This window comes from Pagrus pagrus, assembly GCF_965226575.1.
Source record: "Pagrus pagrus genome assembly, chromosome: 9".
Taxonomy (NCBI): Eukaryota; Metazoa; Chordata; class Actinopteri; order Spariformes; family Sparidae; genus Pagrus; species Pagrus pagrus.
In genome coordinates, this window is record NC_140193.1 from 22,773,085 (window position 1) to 22,795,328 (window position 22,244).

At 43.6% G+C, this 22,244-nt stretch overlaps 2 protein-coding genes across 4 annotated transcripts in view; both read right to left on the reverse strand.

Annotated features, from left to right (window-relative positions):
• Window positions 1-22,244, reverse strand: part of LOC311262031 (LIM domain only protein 7-like) — a 53,699-nt gene that overhangs the window by 13,653 nt on the left and 17,802 nt on the right. The window contains exons 6-16 of one of the 3 annotated variants that reach the window (XM_084361142.1): window positions 13,487-13,517; window positions 11,741-11,854; window positions 10,560-10,779; window positions 9,644-9,893; window positions 9,086-9,400; window positions 4,820-4,849; window positions 3,888-4,002; window positions 2,834-2,979; window positions 1,698-2,361; window positions 988-1,245; window positions 432-546 (exon numbers count right to left, since the gene is read on the reverse strand). In XM_084361142.1, the coding sequence (XP_084217268.1) occupies window positions 432-546; window positions 988-1,245; window positions 1,698-2,361; window positions 2,834-2,979; window positions 3,888-4,002; window positions 4,820-4,849; window positions 9,086-9,400; window positions 9,644-9,893; window positions 10,560-10,779; window positions 11,741-11,854; window positions 13,487-13,517 (2,258 nt within the window). The remainder of the gene's footprint in view (window positions 1-431; window positions 547-987; window positions 1,246-1,697; window positions 2,362-2,833; window positions 2,980-3,887; window positions 4,003-4,819; window positions 4,850-9,085; window positions 9,401-9,643; window positions 9,894-10,559; window positions 10,780-11,740; window positions 11,855-13,486; window positions 13,518-22,244) is intronic. The other 2 variants (XM_084361143.1, XM_084361144.1) reach the window with 2 other exon arrangements.
• LOC311262032 (LIM domain only protein 7-like) lies at window positions 5,929-7,836 on the reverse strand. The gene has a single exon (XM_084361145.1). The coding sequence runs from the start codon at window positions 7,502-7,504 to the stop codon at window positions 6,590-6,592; it is 915 nt and encodes a 304-aa protein (XP_084217271.1). The 5' UTR covers window positions 7,505-7,836; the 3' UTR covers window positions 5,929-6,589.

Sequence of the window (22,244 nt, forward strand, 5' to 3'; positions counted from 1 at the left end):
TTGATGTAGGCTCTGTGTGTGACAAGTGTTACTGAAACGTTCCTAAATTTCAAGAGAAGTGTGATGGTGGGAAAATCTCAGTAGAAAGAGAGGCTCAGGCCCAGCAGATCTGACCCACATAGATGCTGCCCTACATACAGTAGGTCTAGCAGTGCCACTGCAATGGACTCGAAACCCTGCTGACACCTAACCAGCCGTGCCTGGCTGTAAAATATAACACAGCCTGCACACTGGTTTCCAATATTACCACTGTACTGTAAGTGTGAATACATCAGTCAGCTTTACTGAGAGTGAGACCAATTGATGTTTTTCCACTGGGAATGTTGCCGTTGCCAATTTGGCTGAAGTGCACACATTATACTGGAAGGTGAATAAAGCTCTACCCATAATCCCTTGGTTTGAAGGTATTCCTCTCATTTCTCTGTTGTTACCTGGCTGTACGGATGTGACGCGAGCTCCTGTTGAGTCCCAGGTTGCCTGGAAGCCAAAGTCTCTGCTGCTGTTGGGCTTCTGGTTCAGGCTGACCCGCATCTCACAGTAGTTCTCCTGGAAACCAAACAACAACACAGGTGAGTAGAGATGAACAACAACGGCTTCAAGTGCAGAAATGTGGTCCTGACTTTCCATTACTCCAGAGCTCAGCATGTTGGGCTTGTGTGTCTGTGAGTATGCCAGCCTGCTTTGGCAAGAAAACCTTGTATTAATCATTTATGGCTGTGGATTAAATGCCAACCTGTTGCTATTGTTTAATTTCTGCAGTGAAGCAATCTTGAAAATAAGCAACTTTTACATAAGAAAAGAGGCTGAAGCTTAATTTTGATTTGATTTAATGACTGGTGGGTTCACTTATTATTTACCACAAAGCTAAAAATACATTGAATGACTGTTCGCACTGTAGGTATTAAATAAGAAAGGTGTAACACGTGGATTATTTTCGCCTCAATATACAAGCTGATCTGTTTTGTCAACAGCAGGTAACATGAGTACCTGGCTGGTTTCTTTGGCTGGAGCAGGACTGACTGGGGGTTCACTCTTGACCTGAGGAGGGACAGGTGAGACACTCTGAGTAGAGGTGATGCTCTTCGCTGTGGTCACGTCTTTATCCTCCTCCTCGTCTTCGCTGCTGTGGGCCGAGCTGGACTGAGCCTCGTCCTCAGAGGTCATGAACTGTTGGTAGCGGCTCGGCACAGAAGGCTTCTTTGAAACATCGGCGTCACCGTTGACACGCTTGTGAGGGTCGTCCATCTGTTCAGGATGAATTCAGATTTTTAGAAAGTTAGATAGTAGTAGTAAAATGATGAGCTGTCGATCCCAAAATAATTAATCTGTAAAAGAACTTAAAACAGAGAGAAATCAGCTGATGAATGTGTTGTCAACTCTTTCAGTAAGCGTGAATGTCTTTAAGAGTTCACAATCGTAAATTTACATTTACTGTAACAGTAATGAATGTGAGGGAGGCTTAAAATAGCAGCTCTGGCAGTCAACTTAGCATTATAAAAACTCTAGCTTCATCCATTATTCACACGGTAATCAGATCGGACTCTTGGCTAACACTGATGCACTCAAAACAAATAACACTTTACCTGACTAACAAGGCAAAGATTCCCTACTGCCAAGCAAACACTGTCTCCTCCTGTCCATATCCTCTCTGCTACACTGCTACTTTGTATTTAGTCGTAGAATTATCTAGTACTCACTGGAAAAGCTCGGGGAAGTGAGCTGAGGCGGGACGACTGGGTCCCAAAGGGCCTCGGCGCAACAACTGAGGTTAGGCGTGCGCTATCCGATCTCTGGTAGCTCCTGGGGAGGGAGGCGGAAACCCGAGACACCACGGGAGGCTTGGGTTCCATTGAGCTGAGCTGTGGTTGTTGTTTGTACAGAGAACCAGAGGAAGGGGCCTTCACCTCAGCCTCCACTTCAGCCTGTTTGCCCAACAATAGGCGCCTCGGCTTGGGCACCTCTTGTACAACGGTCGCGGTCTTGACTGTGTTAGTGTCTTCTGTCTTCCTCGGTAAAGGTGCAGCTACTGGAGATTGGGATCTGTGGAAAGAGCTGTAGCTGGTGGGAGTGATGGTGGTCGTGGCGTCGCTGCCTGCAGGACTGTCCAAAATTTCACTTCCCCGTGATGTGGGAGGGGAAGCGGCCCTGCCTATAGCTGGTGCAGCAGCAGGGGGTTCGTCTTCTTTCAGAGAAGGCTCAGGGGGTTCGGAGGAAGTGTAAGGAGTGTCAATAGTGTAGCTCCTGGCAGGAAGGGTTCGGGTACGTGGGGGAACGACAGGTTTCTCAAACACGTCCTCGTCGTCGTCCAGGTAAGAGAGAGATTTGAGGCGACTGCCAACGCTGTTGTTTCCTTTATTTTCTCTGTGGACCGGACAGAGGAGGATAAGAGGGATGGGATATAGAGGTAAATAGGGAAAAAAAGTCGGACAGTGATGGGTAAAAATTGAAGACAAGGATGGAAAGGGAGGCAATTTAAGAGAGATGAAAGGGGATGGGAAATAAAGAGAAGAACACAGGTTGAAAAGAGGAGGGCAGAGAGAGGAGGGGGCAGGGTGTAAGCCATGGTTAGATTACACTTTCACACTGAATGAAGACACAATTACAGTCTCCTCATTCACTGCTGCACAAATAAACCTCTCACACACCTTTTCTCTGTACCTTAGCAAAGGATCCCCCTCCGAGGGTAAAAAAAAAAGGTGCAACAGAGGAACAAATTCAGTGTGTAAAAACCAGGACCAGAAAATAAAAAATTGTATGGCATTAAATCTAACAATATCATGATACACAACCCTCGCTCTATCAAAAGCACCTGATCAGGTGTGTTTTCACTCACCTCTCCTCTTGCATCTCCTTGAAGGTCTTGGACCTTCTGTTGCTGTTGCCGCTGTATGTGATCTGCTCTATCTTCTCCCTCTCCTCTTTCTTTTTCACTATATCAGAGTTGACACTCCTGCGCCGGTTCTTCCATTTGCTCAGGTCCTGCAGCAAAAGTAAGCCCAGATCACCTCATGCCCCATTTCGTAACAAATCTTCTCAGATCTACAGATAAAACAGGCTGGTATTTTCTGACTGGTTGTGTTGCATGGCTAACTGAACCGCTGAGGGGAGCGAAGTTGAGAAGGAGAGAGAAAGACACACAAAAAAGAAAGGACTACATTTGAAGGTGTTCTATTTGTGTGCTTTAGGCTCCTCCCGGCTCACCTCCCCTGTGTATTTGGGACTGTGTGACCTAAATGCTGCTTTAAGACTCCATTATTTTGCCATGACACCATCAGACCGCTGACAGACACACTACTGTCATATGTATGTGGATAACTAACTTAACTAAGTCTTAATGTTTCTACCAAAGAATGAGCTCTTGCGGTGGATCATGCGGGTGTTTAAAACTGGAGCAACACTGCCCTTTGAAAATAAGTTTCCGGGAATTACACGCATCCCCAAGTTAATGTTATAAGGATTAGGTTATTTTTATTCTAGGCTCTCTGTCTTACATCATCTGCCTATTTACATCATAACACCAGTTCACATTAATTATATTTTTCATATTAACAGTATGTCGTGTTTCCTGTCATAAACACTCTGATTTGGAAATGAGGACAGTCCATAGCCAGAGGGCAGTGCTGCACCAATCGGTGCCTGCCTCTGTCTCTGGCTTCTATCTAAACAGCTCTCTTTTCACCCTGTGGCCAAGGACTGTACAGCAACACCTGCTCTCCTGAGTGCCGCACAGATCCCACAGATCAGCCGCTCACCTCTCATGTCTGTGTTGGGAACAAAACATCCACCTCCCAGAGTCGGCTTGTCTTGATTCATTTAACAAGAATGGTGGGGAGCAAACAGATAGCCTCCAGTGTTAGTGTGCGTTAGGTGTACCGTGTTATACTCACATCCTGCCACTTATCCTCGGTCTCCTTTATCTGCTCACGATGCTTCTGCAGCTCTTCGAAGCGAACCTGCCGGAGGACGCTGGGGTCGACTTGTATGTCGCTTGTTGATTTACTCCTGTGGAAAGAAAAGGTTTTTTAAAAAAGGCCCTGGGCATCAGCAGGGGCGGAGTGGGGGGGTGGGGTTTAGTTTGCTTATCCTGGCAGAAGCTTTACACAAGGGGAAAAAAGTAAGAAAATATTAAAATATATGTATTCCACTCCAAGTATGCATGCACCATCTCTTACCATCCTGTCAAATAAGCTGTAGAAAAAAACAAACGTGCAAAATTCAAATAGTCAAATTCAATTCCACCTTGTACCATGACAAATATTTGGCGCCGATGCTGAAAATAAATTGCATTAGACCTTCAACCTGTATCCAAGTGTTAGTCTACAAACAGCACACGGGTCAACCACAGAAAACTGTGGAGTAACGTAAGCTTGGCAGGTTAGTAACGTGTATCACAGCCCTCCCAGTCATGCAGAAGAGCAAAGTCGCTCAAAAGCTCGCAGCCTTTAGAAAAACGCACTCTTTGTTTTCACTTACCTGCTAAGATTTACAAGTGTCTCATGCTCAGTCAGTATATCAGTGCTCCGTCATGACTCTCACTGGGACTTACTGGAGGTTAGGTAGAGCACCCAGCGTATTGCTATTGTATGCATCTTTTCACTTTGTTGCTTTGTCAATAGAGCTTTGTGGAGCAACTAATTCCCCCTCCCCTCCATCACCCTGAACTTGGCCCTGTGCCATACAATACTCTGTGTTGTGTGTCAGCATTTAGCAGCTCGAGGGTGAGAACAGCAGCACAAAAGCAGGGGGCAGCGAGGTACGACTGTAAGAGGCCAGAGCGAATGCAAACGTGCCACATTCCTGGGAGCCCGTATCAACTCACCCGTCCGTACTCTCTTGCGTTTGGTGCTGTCTAGGAAACCAGAGAGAACCACAGACAACACAGTCACATTTCTGCAGGAGGGCCTTTGACAGTGAGTCTGGTCAAGAGCTTGAAGCCAATTATAGACCCTGAAAGCAGCTTGGCTTCAAATGTGTGTACAGCCAGCTAAAACATGACTCTGCTGGTTTTCACTTCACACACAGAAAGATGTTGTTTACCCCCTCGATGCACAATTAAGCTTGTGCACCCACTTCAGAGCTAATGCTTTTAGCTTTGCAGCTACACTGAAGACTTCAGCTTTAACAGGGTGTAAATAATGTTGTTTCAAATCAATTTGGGATCTTGAGGCTTTTTCTTTGACTGTTTATAAAGATCTTTAAAAAATCCCCATCTACTTCAGTTGTTACGTGAATGCTGCAAGGTTATTTCGTTGTGAAGCTCCAGAAATGTTTTGTGGACTACAGAACTTTATTTTCCATCAGCGTGGGGGTGAGTAGATAATGACCCAATTAAATTTTTTCTGCTGAACTGTTCCTTTAAAGTGTGTCTATAGTAGGCTTACAGCACAGTATCACCTTTCCTTTCCCTGACAGTTGGCTGGGGAGTTGTGCAGACATGCATCTTTCCCTAAACAATGCTGCCTTTCTGGCGACTCCGACATGATGTCACTGGAACCATGGCTTTACATATGGAAGTGAAGTAAATCCAGATGGCCTTGACTCAGGTTAAATGGTTGCTTTGTCTGTGCTTGTGTGTGTCTGTTCATGTGCAAACACAGTGCGGTACAGATTTGTGTTCAGGTTACTATGGAGTCCACATCTTCTTTCAGAGCAGTGGGGAATTTCTATCAGCTTTCATGTCGGCTCCACAGACAAGACTACGTTTAATTGTCCCGCTCCCTTCTGTCAGGACGGTATGTTTGGATATTACTCAAGCTTGAATATCTCCACACTCTCATGCTGCTGCACTTTGAGCTTTACATGTCAGTGTGAAGTTCCCAGTGCTGAGGAAAAACAATATTGTACTGTGTGTACAGTCAGATCCATGTTACTGTAGGTGTAGGGTGAGGTCAACAAATGGTCATTTCAACGCATTCCATCACAAGGTCATGAAGTCTTATTTTCTTTATTAAGCTTAAATATTTTGTCAATTCACAGGCAAACTCGGTCTGATAGGGAAACAAAACCAAAGATATAAGGCAGAATTTGGGTCTGTTTAACAGTGCTCGTGATGAACCAAACAAAGTCAGAGATTTGTTCAAAAATCACACTTCAAAAACACAGCAGCAGTGAGTTCAATACAGTCCGCCCATCCACTCAGCATTTACATACCATGTGTAAAGTAACCATATTGCCATCATGCGGAACACTAAAATCAATGGCCATATGGTGACAATATCATAGGATCTTTCATTACAGATTTTTCTCACTTGAAAACGACGTATTCCATTTTGAAGTAACAAACATTTAAAACAAGAGAAAGTTCTGAGCTGTTGCTGTTTTTTCATTGCGGTTTGTGTTGAAGTACTCACGACTGACCCAGTGAATGCCGAAGGCACCTAGTAGGTTTCATAAAGAAGAGCTCAACTGTGATCTTTAGTCCAGCCATTCAAAACAAGCAGTCTAGACCACTTCACCAACAGACAGACAATATTCCAAGACTGAAATGGCACTTAATCGTTTTCACAGAAACAATAACAACACAAAGGATTGCAGAAAAAAGTCAACAAAGTAAGGAGCACACAACAGGCACTGTAACAGCAATCTGCTTTTACAACTTCAGAGCAGCCAGCCTCTCCACCAGAAGCCTCTTCTTATATCTCAGCCGACTGGCTTCCCTGATCGCCTGCATTCTCTGCAGGTCGCCCTCGCTGCAGGAAGAGGGCACTGAGGGCATCTGATTGGCTGACGGGCCTCTCAGTGAGCTTTGACTCTCCTCAGAACAAACTCCAAGTTTCCTGACAAGCATGTCATCTGTTTTAGGATGTGTCTCCCTCTCAACCTGATTCTGTTTATTTGCTGCTGCCTCCTGGGTCAGAGGACACGGGGGGCACAGGAGTCTGGCCTTGAGATCAGGAGGCAGAGCCCACGGCTCTGGGATGGGCATTGGGGCATAGTTGTCAGGGGCTCCTGAGAGTGGCCGTTGTTGCTGAACCTGCTGGGTCTTCTCCTTACGATAAACCACATCGTCCTTCTCGATATCAGGATAATCGTCCTCCTCGGTGCCGCCGTGCACGTGTCGTTGGGTGATGATGTTGAGTTGCGGCTCAGACGTGTAGAGACGGCGTTTGGCGGGAAGGTGAGACTTTATCATAGCCAAGTCTGTGTTAGACTGGAAGGCCAGGGTTCGCCTGGCAAACATGTCATCATTCTCCAAGTCAGGGTTAATGCTCTCATAGTCAAAGGGGTCTGGGGGCTCCCGGGGGTCTTGACGCCCCAGGAGGGGCCATTTTTCACATTTGACCAGTTTGGGACCCGAGCTGGGGTCTACTGGGGCGAACACCAGAGGGGGGGTCTCTAACAGAGGGGGCTGTATCTTTGGGAGCTGTGGGAGAGTGTTTGCTTGGATATGAGGACTGCAGGGTGGGCAAGAGAAGGAGAGAAAAGGACAGAGAGGAGATGAGTGCATGCATGTGAACTGGATCAAGGAGCAAGAAAAGGAGGAGGAAATATATGAAGCAGCCATTTGATTCAAACTAATGTGGATCAAATCTGGATTTTATAACCACTCTGTGATACCAGTACGCACGTTTTACCAGTAAGCAAAGTTTTCACTCGAAAATGCTTTAATAAAATAGGATAATGCTGAGACACAGCCTATTTTCTACAAAGGTCAGTGCGGGCAAACTGCTTTATAAAGCATGTTAGAGCAACCTTCAGCAGCTTGACAGTGTATTTTATCATTAGTATATTAGAAAGCATCAGAAATTCAGCCCCGACAGGAGCCAATCATATTTCTCCTATAAAATCCAGATCCTTTTCTAAAACATTCCTTCATTGTCACAATCATGCAGCTGTATCGACCTTTTCCCCACAACAAGGGTGGTGTGAGCCGAGGCCTCGTGTGTGTGGGAGTGAGAGGGGGAGGTGCCGGAGCGAGAGGGGGCAGAGGAGAGCCAAGGACTGATGTCACAGTCTGAATCATCTGAGGAAGAGCCCGACTTCTTATGGCTACATCCAGGGAGAGCAGGGTGGAGGAAGGACAGGGGACAGAAGCACAGAGGGGGTAAAGGAGAAAGATAGGAGGCAGTGGTAGGGGAAGAGAAAGAAAGGTAAGTAGGAGAATCTAGGCAGAAAGTGCAGTGAATAACAGAATATCAAATATTGAGTCTCAGGATCTATAAGGGTAGATTAGCATGCAATGATAATATAGGACATCAATGTGTGTGGTAGAAAAGTAAGAAGAGATTGTGCAAGAAGCAGGGAATATATTGCATCTATGATGTTGCTCCTGTGTGTATGTGTTTGAGTGATAATATGATAATTATGTGTATGAAAGAACTTCATATAATGCTGGATTTTAACGCCCTCACACACCTGAAGCCTTGCATCTTCTTGTACCAGGGTCTCCTCTGAGAGCCCAGTTTGATCTTCTGTATGTGTACATCTTCCTCGGGGGTCCAGAACTTTGGTAAGAACTTGTCATGAGATTCGTTGCCAGCAGGCTGAGGTTTGATGCCCATCTTGCGTGCGTAGAGATCATCCTGGATGGGGTCGGCGTAGCCCACCTCATCGTCCTCGTCCTCAGAGTCGCCGTATATCTCCCTGAACAGGCTGTCGGTGGACACGACCCGGCGGTGTTCCACCCTCACAGAGCTGTGCTTGGAGGGCTGCATTTCGCTGTTGTTGATGTCGCTGCTGCTCGAGAGAGACAGCCAATCACACGTGTCAAAAGCACTTCTCAGCAGCAGAACAGCATGGCAGTCACGCAAAGAGGGGCATAATACCTCGGGCACCTCAAATCAAATGATGCGAGGATTAGCAGCCCAATGCAAGCTCAAAACCAAACTAGAAAGCTCAAACTCAAATCACTCCTTCAAGCTCATACAATTCAGAAGGAGCAAATAAGGACGTGCTGCAGCTCAAATCTCAAACCAAACCAAACAGAAACCAACAAACTGAAGACTTGTTAGAGGCAGCATACTACAACCAAACATGTCGCTCATGGTTACAATTAACCATGCAAACTGAGGGTAAGAGAAGCGCTCTACTTTGTTCTCATCAGGCAGGCACATCAAAGTCACACTGTTGCTTCATGTTCTCTGACCTGAGGAAGGTCACATTCTGCTGAGGGACAACACTGGGAGTCATAGTGACCTTAGGCCAGGGGCTCCCTCTGCCCCCAGAGGCCCTTCCCGCTGCCATGGGACTCGCGGGCACGGCGAAGTTGGTGGGAGGAGCCGGGGAGGGGCTGTGGAAGCGTCTGCTGGCCAGGTCATCCAGAACAAGGTCAGGGTCAGGTCGATCCGCATCCGAGTCACTGCCACTGTCATACTCGTAGGCCCACTGCAGGTCAGCCGCGGGGACAGCGGTCTGGGAGACCTGACTGCTTGCGTACCAGTCAGGGGAAAGCCTTGATTCACTGCGGTCGTCATTCCACAACAAAATGAATCACAACACCAGTACACACAACCATCGACCATTCGCAGACAACACAACGGGAGCACAAACACCAATAATGATAGGAGAGGAGACAAAGTAAACCAAGGACTTAGGTATGAACACTTCAGAATCACCTTGTTACATTGCTTTTAAGAAAGAAAATACATTTTAAGCACCTTCAATCATATCAAAGTGTTAACTGTAGTGCGTATTCAAACAGTACCTTGTGAGTGTGCCTTCATCCTCTGTGTATGAGGGGTTGGCCCAGCTCCGCCGACTGTCCTCATTGCGTTCAGCTCGCTTCTTCCTCAGTGGAGCGGGTACATAGCCTGACGCTTTGTCTTTAGAGGGCAGGAACTGGTTAAACTGGGCACTGGTCTTGGGTGTGATGGATGTGGACCGGCGGTAACTGACACTGTCCTTGGTGTTGGCCATCCTGAAGCCAGAGTCTGCCTCAGTGTCGCTGCAACAACCTGGAGCGCAGGCAGAACGGGCAGAGGAGGGAGGACAAACAGGTGTGAGAGAGGAGAAGGCAGAAGTCTGATGCGGGTAATGAAGTAGAAAAAAGGGCAGAGGAGGTGAGAAAAGAGTGAGGGGAGTGTGTTGTGTGTTCTGACATGACTTTGAAGGAGTTACAGAGGGGTGCAGGGTGGGGAACGGAGGCCTCCTCATTTACAAGATGGTGTGGACGGCTGTGGAATGTCTTGCTGCCCTCTCTTACGGGGGGGACAACCAAACCAGCACCACCCTCCCTCACAGCATACTACACTTGTGTCATGAAACCAGATCACAGACGGCTTTGGCACTGATACATAATATCTCCTCTCTTGGGGACACGGATGAATTTTCACTGAAAACATTCACTTTCAAAAGCCTACCACTAGATGGCAACAGGCATTTGTTTTCACAAAGGGGAGGCAACTTTCTGGCTCTGATGCAATATATCTTTTCACAAATATTTGAAGTTCTGGATGGATGCATTTGATTATATGCTGCTAGGGTGTAAGAGACCATCTCAAATAACACAAAAAACAATCACAAAAGTAAAAGAAAACATGCTTTACAAGTGTAAAAAAGTTCTTGTCAGAATAACAGACCTGATTATGAACTATGGATGTAAATGACTTAACGTCTCCTACCCTCGCTGCCGCCTTTAAGAGTGGTGTCAGATGAGATGCTGTGGGGTCGAGAGCCCAAAGAGTCCAAACTGTCCAGGGAGTCGTCTCTCTTGTGTCCGCCTCCTCCTCCTCCTCCTCCTCCTCTCAGATGGTGGAGCTCCTCTCGCTCTGAGTACCAGCTATCTCCAAAACCGCTGTCCCTGACGTTGCTGCCTTTCTGACTGGACGTTTCCTGCAGAGCCTTTCATATGGACACAAAAACACACACGCAGTCAGATAATAGGTTGCCAATTACAACATTTAGCTCCACTGTGTGTGTGGTGCGTGAGAGATCTCCCAGGCAGAGTGAGAAGTCTGTACTGTCTAGCCTCTCATTCTTACTGTCAACGTACACTCCTATAACGTCTATAAGGGGCGATGCATGCTGTAATTTAAATGAAATAACCTTGTTGTTTTCTATTCACTGTCATCTCTGTCAAAACAAAGTAATCCAAGTACCCTGATGACTGTGTTTACTGTGTTAAGAGACAATGTTATTGCACATAAACACATCAGCAAACCCCCGGAGCCACTTTAACCAGCATGGCTGCAGACAAGCAACAACTTGTCCACCACTTTAAAAAGAAAATGATTTTCAGATCTGTAATCCACTGAATCCTACCAGACAATACAAGTCCACAAACTAAACCCAGCCTAACACTGCTTGGATTATCGTAGCTAAGTGTACAAGAGGGGCAGTAACCAACTGCTATTACTGAAAATCCCTGTAGTCAGTTGAATTACAGAGGCGCTGAACACCGCCACCACCTATAAACCTGTTTGAAAGCAAAGTGCCAAATTCAACACTAGAACGGGCAGAGGCTTCTTCAAGAAAGGCAGCTATTTTCACACGCAAACCACGCAAACTGTGTGCCATGTTGTCAACAAGATTAAAATAGCTGAGTCAAGGGATCAGGTCATTTATGACTTAACGTAGCTTTGGTTTTAGTGGGCAGCAATCCGAGGGCCCCTTGGCCTTTAACAGTCGTTCTTCCACACATAGTCTACATACCAGAGAGGATACAGAAATGTACTGGGCAGTGGCTGTAAAAGAGGATTTCATCCATGCTATTTCTGGTTTCCACAATAAAATTAAGCTTTTGTTTCATGGCAGCGCAGATAAAACAGCTCAGATTGCACAATAGACACTTAGAGAGTTTTACCTTGTATAGTGCTGTGCCCAATAATCCCTCGAATGCCTTAAAATTCAGGTAAGGTCCATCATAGTAACGGTCACACTGAGCTCTTCTACCCAGCCAGTAAATGGTGATCAACACCTGAGGGGAAGAAAACATAGAGTTTAATACACAAACCATACACGCCCATGTGCATAAATGACCAGATCAGATTAAAGCTGTACCTTTACCCTAACTGATGTTCTGTGCAGTGCTACAGCAGGTGATTGTTATGATAGTTGCAGCCCTACACTGACACAAGGTGATATCACCCAGTGCCATGCTCTCTCTTGTTTCCAGGCTCATCCAGAATACTCTGTTGCTGCTGTTTGTGTGTGCATTAATAGGCAGGACAGGTAAATGTGCTGCACCAAAGCACACAAACATCGCCACATCAACAATGCTGGTGCCCTATTATACATGATACGGTTCAAATTGACATGTCAGCGCTTTGGTTTTATGTCATCTAAGTTAGAAGGTTATTATTGTTGCAGTTTGAGTGTACAGCAGCCACATGATGAAGCTGTGATGGGAAATCCTCCTAAAACAAAATCTGTGACTAAGATAACATCTATTGGACAAACACAACCCTAACCCAAAAATATGTATCTGTTATTTTAATTACTTTATTGCTCCTTTTTTAACTTACTGACAAGACCTTAAAATACATCTAAAATTTAGTTTGGGAGTAATGTAAGGGTAACTCATTCATTTTGGTTTAAATGTTTACTTTAGGGACCCTGTTGGAATTTTTTTTTTTACATGTTATCACTTGCATTCAGTGTATTTTGTAGATTTGTAAATAAATCTGTAAAAAAAAAAATCTACTTCTGGTGTCCTAAAGCTGCTGAAATAGAATTGTAACGTCCTTGGTTTGTCTCTGGCTGTGGACCCTTGTTGCTTGTTATCATCCCCCATCTCTCTGTTTCACCTCTAAAGGGTAATATCACTTTAAATGTGTCATTTTAATACAAAAGTGGTTAAAGGACAATGTATTTTAAAGAGTTTGGAGACACTTTGGTCAGAGATTATGTAGCTAATGCAAATAGCCTTGACAAGTAACTAACGTTAACTAACACGAGGCTGTTAGCTGCTGCTAAACCAAGCTAGCCTAGTCAAGGGGCTAACATTAATACCGCTCGTGTACTTAACGTTAGCGTTACTTTACGACTCATCTGTGAACGTCAGCTACAGTTTTTGGGGTCAGTGCATAAAACAATAAGCATGCTATCAGTACTCAGTCGGACAATGTGCATGGAGATATAAAAGTTAGTACTCTGTTGTTCAAAACACTAACATGAAGCTGTTAGCTGGTGTTAAACCAAGCAGACCTTGTCTAGGAGCTAACATTACAACCAGCATGCATTTAACGTTAGTGTTACATTACAGATCTACTGTAGACATCAGCTACAAATGTTTGGGTCAGTGTGGGAATAAAGTTAGCGCTCTACTGAGCATTATCAATAAGTATCTTGTAAAATATCTGTTGTAATCTGTGACGCAATGTTGTCAGGAGTTTATTAACCGGTGGGAACATTTCTTCACTGTGGTATCCCTCATTTGCATTTGCCAACATCTGTAAACAGACTTCGGCAGAGTTTCCCTGTTCTCCAGTGACACCTGAACAGGACTGTAACTGTAACTGACACTGCATTTTGTTTTACGTTTTATTAGTGCTGAACGACGGGCCAACATATCAGTTCTTAGAAAAAAAGCTCATGTTTTTCCACTCACATTTTTCAGCCTCCTGTCGGTCTCTTGATGCCTGTGAGAGAAAGAGCAGAAAACAGAGGTGTGTGTGTGAGAGAAAATGACAATAAAACGAACAGAGGGCATGCTTGTCGGGTCTCTGTGTTGGACGGTGAAAGAGCTGGAAAGTGAGAGCACAATCCAGACTACTGCCAGCCCTTCACTCACTCTCACACAACAACACAAAGGCTGAGAGAAAAACAAACACACATTTCAGAGAAAAAAAAAAAATCATTGCAAGCAATAAAGTAAAGTGTTATGTGAGAGAGTGTCTATTTTTCCCACTAATCGCAAAATGGAGCAGCTGTAAAAACAGTCAGAGTTTAGGGGACACAAAGGGAGGTTTGTGTCTGATTTTAAATAATGATAAAACTAATAGCTGCTAATTCAACATCTCAGTACCAAACAAGGCTCTACTGTTGGTGCGACAAAGCCGTATGCATGCTACCAAGGTCAAACAGAATTTCAGCCATATTTCTGGGGTTTGACTGTTGACCTTGCAGTCAGTAAATCACTTTCCCAGGAAAATGTCAGTTCGTTCTTACTCCTGTGAAAAAGCACACAAAGCTGCAAGCCTGATGTTACCTTTTTCTTATGTACTGGACACTGTGTACCTTTCACCTCAGTGGCCGGTAGTGTCTATTTAAAGCGGTCAATAAAGGGTGATAATCGGCTTCAGTACATACAGTAACCTTTGTGACACAGGAAAGATATATAGTCTGCTTCACATACCCTGTGCATGATACACATTCCTGCTCTCATGTGGTAACACAATAGTCACACGTGCCTCTCTGCCCAGGAGCACTTGGATTTCTTACAGCCCTTTCCTGCACTCAAGTAACCTATGCACCTGCGACGCCTGGACTGTACTGCGCTGACACCCTAGATGACTTCCTGTCAATCACATATGTTCATATACGTTGCTTGATTCAAGGGGAGGAAACAAAGCCAGGAGGTAAAATTAAACACATCATTTTAGTTATTTAAAAATCAGAGCCAATGGTAAGATTGGGACTGATCTAAGACATTAGCACTGATTGTCCAATATATCATTCAGCAACCACTAAACTGCTAGTTCCCAAACATTTCAGCGTCTGACTTCTTGCAAAGATACGGTGTTCCCCCGATGAGTTGTTGCCTCTAAACTTCTCAGATTGTTTTTTTTGAGTAACTGTTTGAGGCAAAGATTCATCATCTGATATTTCACAAAACAAGCAAAGATTAGTCCAAAAATGAATCAAATCTGTGTAGCTCAACTTTGTTTTTCTTCTTTCTGACCACACTAATCATCGCATGACCAACCAGATTTATCTTGTGACTCACTTGGAGCCACTGAACTAAACTACGCCACAGTATATAAAGTAGTAAAAACAGTTGTCATGCGCAACCATTACTTACATAATGAATCATCAATGTTAACAACCTAATAATCTATATTTACAGAATCCATTCCCTTTATATATTTGTTGGCAAACAGCTGCGTATTTACACATCCAGCAGTTATGGAGCAACATTAGCAGTAATTTTGAGTTGCGTTTCTGCCCCTCTGGTTGCTGTAAATCTAATGTTCACTCTCTTGTAGTTCGTAGTCTTTATCAAATCCTGAGGGAAATATCTGACAATTTAGTTGCTAAATGCTCCATTATGTTGACCAGTTAGCTGCCGATGGCTGTTTGGTGCTGAGCAGGGAGGGCACACTGGGTTTTTAAACTTTTTTGCTGAAAAAGGCTGCTTGCTGTTAACAGATATGACATTATGAGATCGGTGAGAGTGAACCAAAACAATAAATGAGCTAAAACTCACTATAGGTTCAGAAAAATATACTTGAAGTCGCCTTCACTTTGATAAAACTTTGAATGTAGAACATTTACTTGTAATGGTGCATGTTTACATTGCTGCACTGGTACTTTTACTTCAGTAAAATATCTCAGTACTTCTTCCACTGCTGACAACATTTAACAGGATGGAAAGCAGATCAACTTTCTCACCATTATGCGTCATCTCACACCCGAGGCTTCCAACATGATAACTTGCCAACAGTGAAAACTTAAATGGACGTTTACCAGTTGGGCATATTGCAAATTTATAGGCCCAATAAAAGAGGCGGGTGAAAAAATGCCCTCTCTTGTGTGGCTTGGAACACAGTCACAAAGGCTAAGATTATAACAGTGGTAGTCAGGTCCAGAAAAAAGGAGCTGTGTACCAAAACTACAACCACACCGCTTCTCGTAATGCTCATTTATGGCTAGTGGTAATAGCTGAAAAGAGGGAAAAAAATATATAAGGGGTATTTTCAGACCTCCAGAGCCTGAGGACTGTGCTGCAGTCTGATAGAATCAGCTGAGTGTTCATATGACTAAGCAACAATCATCAACAGCACGTCACACATGAAAAAGACAGAGAGTACTGGCTGGGAATAGCTTCTGTGAAGTGATATTACCAGTTAAAATAATCACACTGGGTTTTCTGTGTTTAATGTGCCGAGAAGAAGACAAACATTTGTGTTTGTGTGTTCTGCACACATGCAAGCAATGAAGGCAGTATTCTCAAGCCCACATTCTTGTTAAATTCAACTAGAAATCCAATCCTTATCATTTCAAACAGATGTCATCTGAATGAAATGTAATCTTTTCTCGCCTGTGAAGATGTGATAATCTTTCGTTAACGGTCTTCAAGTTTGTTTCCTATGTTACAAGTAAAATAGTTCCAGTGGCAGTCAAACAGTTCAGGGTCTTTAAAATGACTCACCCCTCTCAGACAGATGTATACATGCTAACCAGTAATCTGACAGGAAACCCTCGAGCTCGACAAATTAACAGCACCCTCGAATTTGACAAATTAACAGCACCCTCTCATCACTTTCACCAGCCAGTCATTTCAGCTTCAAGCCTCAACCTCTTCATGCCCACACAGGCTTCCACATCACCACTCTCTTGGGGTCTTGAGGTCAAAGGGTGAGAGACAATCAAGACAAGCTCCACCAGCCAGGGACATCCTCCTTCTGTCCACTTCCAGTTGAAAATACAAGACACTACTTATGCAAGTTAGCCACTTGGTGTATGCGACACAATCCTCAACAACACAATATAATACAGCTACATTATATCACACAACAGCTACATGATCACTCAAAAACTAATTCAAACCACAATTTATATAATAACTTGACATGAAAACAGGTTTCCTACCAAGATATTTTACTACTCTGATTGAGTTCTAGTCAAATTGTGACAGAGCTTTGTGCAAAACAAGGGCTGTCATGATCACGATATTAGTTGAGATGAAGAAGAAGATTAAGTATCATACAAATAATTGCAATTAACCATTTAATTGTCCTTTTCTGTAGTAAGGTCTCGACAGCCAGGCTCTTTTTTCCCATGTTTTTTTTTCTAACATTGGAACATTTCTGCTGAGGTTGACAGTTTATTTGCCTCAACCAGCTGACGGAAACACATCTAATTAACTTTGTTGCAACATTAACCAAGTCTCCGTCCACAATGAGCGCACATTTTAACTGAATTCACAAATAGTCAGCTAACGAAAATGCAGAAGTTATTATGCAAATATTAGAGTTAAGTGCTTCGAGATAAACAGTTGATGGTGTTGATGCTCGAAGTAGCTGCGCAACGAGATGACATCATTAAAAGAGGAACTGGTTTTTTTTTTACACAGGTAAATCGAAAAAATAATAAATGATCACGGTCAGCTCAAATAATTGCCATCATGCAATAATTTAATAACTTTGACAGGCCTAGACAAAACATCACACTCATTTTATTTGACTTGAAGGAGTAGAAGAGTGATGTTCTGCCAACACAAGCCAGAGACAAAAAGAAACACACAACTGAAGAAACATAAGCCACCATTCAAATGTTAGAGAAATAAATTCTTAACCTGGGCCAAAGTCAATGATCACTCCAGTTCAGTCAATCGCTTCCCTGTGCTGCAACAAAAATGTATTCAGATCTCCAACAAGACAAAAATCTACAGGCTGAAGGTGTACATAGACATGAGACCAGATCAAGCCATGTGCAGCCACAAACAAGATCAAGGCAGCTGTGCTCCTCTGAGACAATAACATCAAAAAGACAAACAAACCTAGCACCAAAGCCTTAATTGATGGGTGTGCGTTCAGAAGCATACCTGTGCGATGAAGATCACTTGTTCTGCAGCATTCAGCAGCGCCTGTTACATCCTTCACCTGTGTTCTTTCATTTGAATTAAATCACTTGAATTTAAAGACACACCCGGATGCCATCATGCATCAGGAGCCCTGAAAAATGCAAGGAGGGTGTGAATAGAGGAATCAGCTGCGGGTGAGACAGTGTCGGGCATCATTGTGTCGTACTCATCAGAGACACTGCAGCCTCTGTGAGCCAGGGAACAGGGTGAGGCTGGCATTTCTCTCTCCAAGTCAACTGCGCAGCACAAATATAACCCTTGTGTTGGCCTTTTACAGCCGGGGCCGTGTCCATGGTGTAGAAACTTTATTGGCCTTTCACCATCATTGCTCGTTTGGTTTCACAATCTGAGGCCACAGTTGACACAACACTGCGACTAGAAGTGACGGCAGTGCCATATATTAAACCATGAAACCAGAGCGTGACGTGCCAGCTCAGTGAACCACACCCGAAGTACTAACAAACAGGGCACTTTGTTTGTCTTTGCATTACGGACTTCACAGGAACTTGCCACAGCGAGTTTTGAACATACATAAACAGAAGTACATACTTGGCACGAGGTGCGAGATATGTTGGCGTTGAATAAATTCTGATAACGAGCTGTGTATTCTGTCCAAATTTGTCTGGGAAACAACACATTCCTTCAGGTAGTTCAAACATTTGGTTTGATCTACAGCCAGGGATGCCATTGCATAATCCAAATCCTGCAATCACACCACACAGCCGCCACTCCTCTTTATCTATTGTTTGGAAAGGGTCACAAACATTCCTCAAAGGTCAATGCATTTTGATGTACACGCCGATCGCTTGCAGTTTCCTTTTTTGGGTTTGGACAGCAGTCAACCCTCGTCAATAATTTGCTTGATGAAATGGCGCCAACGGGTGAGACTTTGGACCTCTCTCAGCGGGGGATTTGTTTTGTCAGCTATAGGAGGTTACAGAGCAAAAGCTGGACTCAGACACAGAGTTTTTACTTCATTAACGGTAGTAATAGTAAAAGTAGAAGCAGTAGCTGTTCTTGTAGTGGAGTAAAAAGTATAAAGTGACGCAAAAAGGAAATAGTGAAGTTCAAATACCTCTGACTTGTATTAAAATACAGTACTTTGGTAAATGTAGTTACTTTCAAGCATTTGTCATGGTTTGTTATCCAAAGCATCTCAGCTTAACCACATCCAAATCAGACATGTTATCCCTCTTAAACATACTATGATATACATGAGGAGGGTAAATTTGAGGTTCAGGTACTTTAGGCATTGGAATAAGATGAATAAGCACAATAAGCGCAATAAGTTAGAGTCCCTAAACCTCTACAGCAAATCAGCCCAGTGATTTGCTGTTACAGTATATAATGACTGCACACACTCCAATTTCCACCTTCTGAGCCAGATTGTTTAAGCAGCTCTGTGACAAATGACACTCGTTAAAACATTCATAGTGGTCAAGTGTAAAGTAATCAGCTGACATATAGTGTCATTAGGGAAAACCCAGCTTATTCCAGCTTTTTCCTTTTATGTCTGAGTTGTGGTCCGAGTCCAACTTTGACTCCATGCTGGTGAATTTCCACATGGCAGCTAAGGGTCTAAAGGAAGTGGCTGAAGTTAAAAGGAGCACTTTCAGATGCCATGACTCATCTGCAGCATTCTAATTCCCTCATTTCCTGGGCAGCTGTTGGTCTGACAGTGATTTGGTCTAAAGTAGCCAGTGAACCATGGGCAATGATGAATCATATTAGCTTTGGTCAGTGTTACACTCTGACCAGACTTTAATATTATCATGTGGATGTTGAGAAAATCTTCCAGAATACGTCACTCAGTAGCATGCTGTCTTCTCTAATCAGCCTGTTACAACATTTTATCATGCTATTTGACAATTTTGTTATTGAATGTGTTTGTAACTGACAAACCTCTTTATCAGGAAGCACAGTTTCACAACACAGAGCAATAGAGCAGTATACCCTGCAGGTGGTGTGAAGGCAGAGACGACAGGAACTGCAAAGCTCAAAGGTCAAAAAAGAAAGCCGATAATCTTTTATGGCTGTCGTGACAACACAAATGAGTACGAATTAAACTGTGCTCCAAGCACACATCGCTTCAGCCAATATCTGACTCCAGATTCATGCCAAAAGATAGATACTGGCCCTGCCAATAACTTTTATTCAAGAACAAACTATCAAATGAGTAAACCTTGAGGTCAACGAGGTTTGGTTTCCAGTACATTATGGTTGAATCAGTACTTAAAATATCACTTCGGATCTGTAGCACATTTTATAGTATTATATACAGATTATGGCTGCAACAAATCGTTATTTTTTCATTGATCAACGTCAACGGTCTCATCAAACAATGTTAAAAAGCTGCTCATCACAATTTCCAAGTCCAAGGTGATACCGTATCTTGAAATGTCTTGTCAGAAAATGTTTGTCATATTTGCTAGACAAATGAAATTGATTATCAAAATAGTTAAAATTAATGAAAAGTTAAAGTTACACTGAGTGTGTAACTGTAACTTCCTCCATAAGTTAAACAACAGAAAAATAAAAGTAAAAATAAATGAACTGAAATACTAACATGAATGGAAATTAAAAGAAAATAAAACATAAAATGAAAAAATGAAAGTTGAAAGACTCCTTCATGTATTAGTTGAGGGTTTTTTCTAATTAAAACAGCAGGCAGAAGGGAACATAGAACGCCAGCAGGATATCAACAGCTCTGCTGCTGAAACAGAGATCAGAGAAGCTGAGCGAGGCACCTGTCAGACTGGGTTTAAGGGAGTGGAGGTTGGACACACACACCAGTGGAAAAGACAGCTGATGGACAACTTTCTCTCTCTCTCTCTCTCTCTCTCTGTGCTACACCCTCTGTGGCTCATTTGCCTATAGGCTCTGATAAGCAACAGTGGAATAAAACCTACTGGTTGCTGCTTGTCTGCAGCCTTGTTTGGGATTATCTCCTCACGATACTCTCTGTGTGCCATCTTTCTCTGTACAAGTTAAAAATACTGCAGCTGGAGAACCATATAATTGTGCCCACAAACACAAATACCTCACCGTTTTTCCATCTCATATAAACTCACAACCCAATGAAAATATGCTGCATTTAAGAAAAGGAGTGACTGTGAGAAACAGCTTGAAGAAGAAATTCCCTCTGTACAATCCAGCCAGACGAATGAACAAAGACTTCAGCTGGACCAGTCAGAGCAGCTGCAGGTTCATCTAAAAATTGAGAACCTGAAACTTTGTGTGCTGCAGCAGAAATCCAAAACACTGAGAAGGATTTGTCTTTTCCTCCTCAGATTCCTTATGAGATACAGTGTCACCCAACCACAAACGGGACTGCAGACCACACTCCAACTTTCACATGTGCACAAACACACAGGTGTACTCTGATGACCACGTGGAGGGTGGGAATGTACTGGGAGGCGACAACACACTATTAAAAGCTCTTCCTCTGAGTACTGATACCATTCCGATCAATCCTGCCCGTCAAAGTGACCCCAGATCCTAAAAATAGGATAGCAAGCCCCCTCTGGCCAAACCCCCGCACACAAGCTGACATGGTGTCAAAGAGCTGAGCCACAGTACACTCAGTGGGATTTGATCCGGAGAATTTCAAAATCCTTCTGAATTGGTGTTCATTACATGTCAGCTTTCACTGCATACATATGGGCGCCAATATTATGGGGAAAAAGTTACGCTGTAGGTAAAATGTCTGATAACAAACGGGGCATAAGGTCCATGAAAGAATTATCTCTATATTTATGACACTGAATCAGACATTAAATGAATGACATGCCAGTATCTCTCAGCAGCATATCTCCTAGTGTGGGAAAGGGTGTGTCCCGATAAAAGGCAGGCAGATTTGTTTATTTAGAGTTCATATTTCTATGTGCACAGTCTGTCTCTGTATGTGTCTTTATGACGGTTGTGGTTTCGACACCATTGTCAACATTACTGAAGAATGACAGACGGAGTCTTGGGTGGATCGTGGGAAAAATGGTCCTGGAGGTTGTGGCAACACTATGTTAAAGAAAGACTTCATGACATCGCCTTGCATTACTCTGCCACCTACACTCAAGTATCTGCCACCGAGGGCCTTTCTACTTCAAGTTGAACAACCTGCAGGGACTGCTGCTCAAGCACTATCGTTTGTGCTTGCACAGCAGTGCTGTACAGCCACACAGAGTGTCACAGTGGGTGGACTGTGCTCACTCCCTCCTGAAGACACACCTGTGTTAAAACTGAACAGGTTGTTCAACATACCGCAAACATCCTCTGCCCTGCACGCAACTGTCTGAAACTGAAAAATAATAAACACTGCGGCAGTGCCTTCAAACCTTTGTCAGACACAATGAGAAAAACGCTTCTTGAATTAAGTTGTTTAACCTGTAACTGACAGTAAACAAGTACTTTCATGTCTAACATTTTGACTGAGGTCATGATATGCTAGACCTGCACCAAGAGGAAATGAGTACATTCTTCTTGTATCTATGGTTTGATCAGTTGTTCCCTCCATCATCTTTTAAAGAAACTGCTGTCCTTAAACATGTGCTTACTAATACAAGAA

What these genes read in the sequence shown, in the direction of transcription:
- LOC311262032 (XM_084361145.1), bottom strand. Translation starts at nt 7,504, where the DNA reads ATGGCTGCTTCATATATTTCCTCCTCCTTTTCTTGCTCCTTGATCCAG.